The 4,633-nt window shown below is 34.9% G+C and overlaps 1 protein-coding gene across 1 annotated transcript in view; it reads right to left on the bottom strand.

Moving 5' to 3' along the window:
• The window catches only part of LOC106678051 (phenoloxidase 1), a 9,365-nt gene that overhangs the window by 1,604 nt on the left and 3,128 nt on the right, over nt 1–4,633 (bottom strand). Inside the window, exons 3-11 of the mRNA XM_024362541.2 lie at nt 4,417–4,606; nt 4,102–4,325; nt 3,816–4,024; nt 3,595–3,745; nt 2,760–2,861; nt 2,508–2,672; nt 2,316–2,444; nt 2,046–2,243; nt 1,833–1,968 (exon numbers count right to left, since the gene is read on the bottom strand). Of these exons, the coding sequence (XP_024218309.1) occupies nt 1,833–1,968; nt 2,046–2,243; nt 2,316–2,444; nt 2,508–2,672; nt 2,760–2,861; nt 3,595–3,745; nt 3,816–4,024; nt 4,102–4,325; nt 4,417–4,606 (1,504 nt within the window). The remainder of the gene's footprint in view (nt 1–1,832; nt 1,969–2,045; nt 2,244–2,315; nt 2,445–2,507; nt 2,673–2,759; nt 2,862–3,594; nt 3,746–3,815; nt 4,025–4,101; nt 4,326–4,416; nt 4,607–4,633) is intronic.

Genomic DNA, 4,633 nt, shown 5'->3' with positions numbered 1-4,633 from the left:
CATATACTTTCTCATCATCCGCTCCTTTCTGATAGATTATTCCAAGTAAACCACAATGATTCCTATTCATCCCAAAATTCTCAGTCCGCTGGTGTTCCTCAAGGTAGTATTCTTGGTCCCATCCTCTACACCGTCTCTACAGCTGGCACACCAACCAATCCTAACACTATCCTCACCACTTATGCCGATGACACATGTGTGCTCGCTGTTAATAATAACCCTTTAATTACATTCCAAACTCTCGAATCCCACATCACAGCCCACCAAGAATGGTGTCGTAATTGGAGGATTAAAATGAATCCCATCAAATCACCTTTACCCTTAGTCGTAAACCTACCGACTGCTCTAAACTATCCTTTAGTAATGCCCTTACCCCTTTCGAATAGATCCGCTACCTTGGACTACATCTGGACAAACGACTAACCTGGAATCCTCACACAACACTGAAAAGATAGGAAACTGCAGGTTGATTTCGACTATTACAATTACTAGACAAACAGTCTAAACTTCCAATTCATTACTAAAGACTGATCTACATGACTGTAATAAGGCCAATCTGGACATAAGGAGTTGAGCTTTGGGGATCCACTAAACCTTTGAATTCCTCTCGAATCTAATCCTTACAATCTAAAATCCCCAATGCTCCCTAACTTGTTACAAATAAAATCATATTTAAACATCTTAATGTTCCATATGTAACCATCTAGCCCGAATCAGATATCATTCCTTCCATCATAAACTCCCTAACCACCCAAACCTACTAGTTTCTAACCTTGCTTCCTCTTCCATTCCTGACAATCCTACGAAGCGCCTGAAAAGAAGATGGCCACGAGACCTGCTAATGTAAAAACTTCATTAGAGTTCTACCAATGGGTAGTTTCTCTATACGCCTATATCATTCCATAATAACATACATCAAATCTACTAAATGCATAATTATGTTCAGTTGTAAATTCCTATAAAGATAAAAAAAAAAGTTCTTGACCACAGCCGTGACCATCTTCAAAATAATACATTTTATTTAAGAAATTCTAAAGCTTTATGAAAGTTTGGTCATTACATTAAGAAATATAGTCATGCTATATGGAATCACCAATCAAATATATACTTTTAGATGTAGCGCTTTTTTAATAAAAATTTTTGCAAAATTAAAGAAATAGACAAATTTCATCATACATGAAATCACAAAAATGCTCAAATATTTTAAATGGTTTATTATAGAGGGATGTTTGATCGTTCATTTGAAAGCTAATTGGACGTGGTTTTTTTTGAAAAGGTATAATCGACAAAATATTGCTTTTGGGATAAAAAAAAAAAAGTTCTGTTTTTTACAGAACTCTTATGTTATTTTACCAGTATTGGTAACAAAATTAAATATAGCAAAGTTACTCTCTCTTAATAAATGGTTAATTCGAACACAATAACATTTTGATTCTATTTACTACTGATCCCATAATTTCTCCATCTTTAAACTTGGAAATATAAACCAGATTAAGATACTTTTTTTTTTTGGATATTTTCAAAATACGAAGTTTTGTAAAGAAAGCCCATACTTTGTTTGAGGTTAACACGTTAAACATCGACGAAATTACACCCAATAAGCTAACAAGCATCCAACACAATCGATTTTAAGTCTACGTTTATTTTTTTTTTCCAAAAGATGATGAAATTCGATTATTTACACAAATTTGAAAAAGCTATATTAAAAACTAATTACGTAAAAAATGTATTTGTAATGTATTATTTGTTACTACTAAAGCAAATCTTGAGACGTTGAGGTCCAGGCCTTGTGTGATTTCATATGAAATGAACGAGTAGCAAATTAAACTCACGGTGGACCGTGAACTTGTCTAGTTCGACAAAGAAATCCTTCAGTTCCCTGAATAACAACATCTCGCCAGTTTCGTCAAACTTGGGTGCCATGAAAATCCTGCAGGTACCCTTCCCTGCTGAGCCAGTATTTTCAACCTGTAGTTGCGAATAATTCAGGATTAAAGGCGGTTATTCAGTTCTAAGACAAATATCAAGTTCCAATATTATCTAACCTCAATTTTATAACTGAATGGTTTATGCTGAAGACGCGTGATCCTCGCGAAGACAGGTTCACTCTTTTCGAAGTCCATGCCAAGGGAGAGGTCTATATCGGTCTGTTGCCAGAATGTTATTAGTTTGTTCTTGGCTTTTGTGGATGCTCCGTCAGTTTGAACCTCTATGGACGTTACTTTTACGCCTGGGAAGGCAAGCTGTAAAATCGGTTTATAATTGTTGTATTGTTGAAATAAATTAATCATATTATGAAGTGAATCACATCTAACCTGTTCTTTGGTATAACTTGGAAGAGTGTTTTTATATTCCTGGAATAAGTAATTGATAAAGCTGTGCCACCTGTAAAATATCGGGTCCCTCATGGCTGTAGCAGTGTCACTCATTACAGCAGGTGGCTCCTATTATTAACATATTTAGAAACGCGACAAAATAAAAATATTTTGTTATTTTTTAATTCTTACCAAATATTTTCCATCGGGATCATGGCATAGCGAAATTACATTGTGACCTTGGTTGTGAAGATCGCCATAAATCTTCCTGTTTATTGATAATGAACTTGCTTCAATAAGGTTCCCTAATATATCTATGCCTTGAGATTCTGAAAGCTCTAGGACATCACCTGACTCCTGAAAACCATTTTATATCAATAAATATGTTCTCTTGTAAAGGATGATTTATGACGATACAATTTAACATAAGGACAAAGACGTTACATTGACAACTGCTCCACGATCAATTGCTTCCAAGATCCTGTCTCTCCACCGTTCCAAATCTTGGATATCAACTCTCGATTCTCCTTGATTTCTATTAATATTCTGGAATTAAATTACAAAGTATTCTTATTAATTTATTTTATTTATTTTTTATATCAATTCAATATTCTCAATTATAAATTAGCTACTTGGAATATAAATTTAATTGTATTTACCACAAATAAATTGTAGCAAGAAGTATTACTAACACTCGAAAAAGTTTGAACAGTGAATTCAATTATAAAATTAATGTAAGTTTAAATTAATGAGATATTATTTATTAAAAAGTTATGTAAACTTCACTTTGACAAAATATTGTATTACTAATATTGACCGGGTTATTCCAAGTTTTCTGTCAGTTAGTGAGCCAATAAAGTAGATTTTAGTTGTCCTATCAATAAATTGATAATACAAAATATTCATGGTAGGTTTAAGACAATATGACTTCATTATCTAATTTTACTACTCCCTATTATAAACTCTCTAACAACCCAAACCAAAGTTTCTAACAAAGTTTGCTCCCTCCTCTATTCCAGGCTACCCTCCTGAAAAGAAGAAGGTGTCCAGACCTTCTAATGTAGAAATGTTATTAGAGTGCCACCAATAGGTAATACTAGCCTGTATCATACCATTGTAATCTAACACCAAATTTGCTTGGTATATTTTTATGTAAATGCAATTGTAAATGTCAATAAATACATTTTAAATAATTAACAACTACTTCTTAAATTAAATTTAATTCATGCCATGAAATATAAAATAGATTGATAATTTTAACTCAATATGTTCGGCTTACGCTTAGCTGTGTATTGGCTGATCTCGATGGCCAGTTTTGTGAGGCTACTAAAGTGTCTAATTTAGGAAAATAACCCTCCTCTATCGGTTTTCTCCAGTCGAGGAAGCGGGTGACACGAGGCAAGTAGTTGCAAAACCTTTCCATATTATATCTGCAAATCCGTCCTGAGTTAGGCTCAAGTGATGCTAATATAGTCCTCAAATATAATATTATATATTGACCTGGCTAAGATCTGTTGGTGCATGTAGTAGAACAGTTCGCCACGCCTGTCCTTATCCACTATCGATGATTGGTCTGTGACTACATTTGGGTAGATCAAGTGCCATACCCAATGGTGATGATTTATACCCAGATCTTCCCGGAAGTAGGCCACACGGTGTTCCAAGTCTAAGTTTGAAGCTGTGTAATACATAGGAATTTCAATAATTTCCTGCAAAGTCAGAAGAATTATAAGCAGTTTTTACCAACTAAGCAAAACTTTCGTTAAATAATGGCAAGTAAATGTACCCTCTCTTCCTCTTTAAAGAGAGCCAACTCTTCTTTGGCCCTTATAAAAAAACCTTTGTTTACAAACTTTTCCGGGAAAACAATCACAAGGGGTGGTAGATTTAAATGTTTTGTGTCAGGTCGATGATATATTACAACGGATAATGCATAGATGTACAAATAAGGGTTGAGCCGATCCCTGGCATAAACAACAGCAGATTGGAATTCTTCTAGATCCTTTATACCTGAAACAGCGGAATAATTATCGAAAATTAATATAGGCCTTGAGAATCTTGAAGAGGCAGATTTCCAATTCATTGAAGAGGAATGAACTACCCGCGAAGATGTCTATTAGCTTGGCAGCCAAAGTTCGATGGTGTGGGTCGAAGAGGGAGAAGTTGTCCCTGCGGCCCAGCTCCATCGGGATGCTGAGGTTTGGCAATATTATTTTCCTCAGTGCTATCTTCTTTGCCTTTCCTTTCAGTCTGTCAAGAAAGGCTTTTCCCAAACGCTTGTAACGGTTAGCCTGCCGGTCATACATACATCAAGTAAC

This window comes from Halyomorpha halys, unplaced genomic scaffold (assembly GCF_000696795.3).
Source record: "Halyomorpha halys isolate HHAL.00 unplaced genomic scaffold, Hhal_1.1 Scaffold120.1, whole genome shotgun sequence".
NCBI classification, from domain to species: Eukaryota; Metazoa; Arthropoda; class Insecta; order Hemiptera; family Pentatomidae; genus Halyomorpha; species Halyomorpha halys.
The sequence above is the reverse complement of the archived record's forward strand: the minus strand, read 5'-3'. Positions and strand labels throughout refer to the sequence as shown.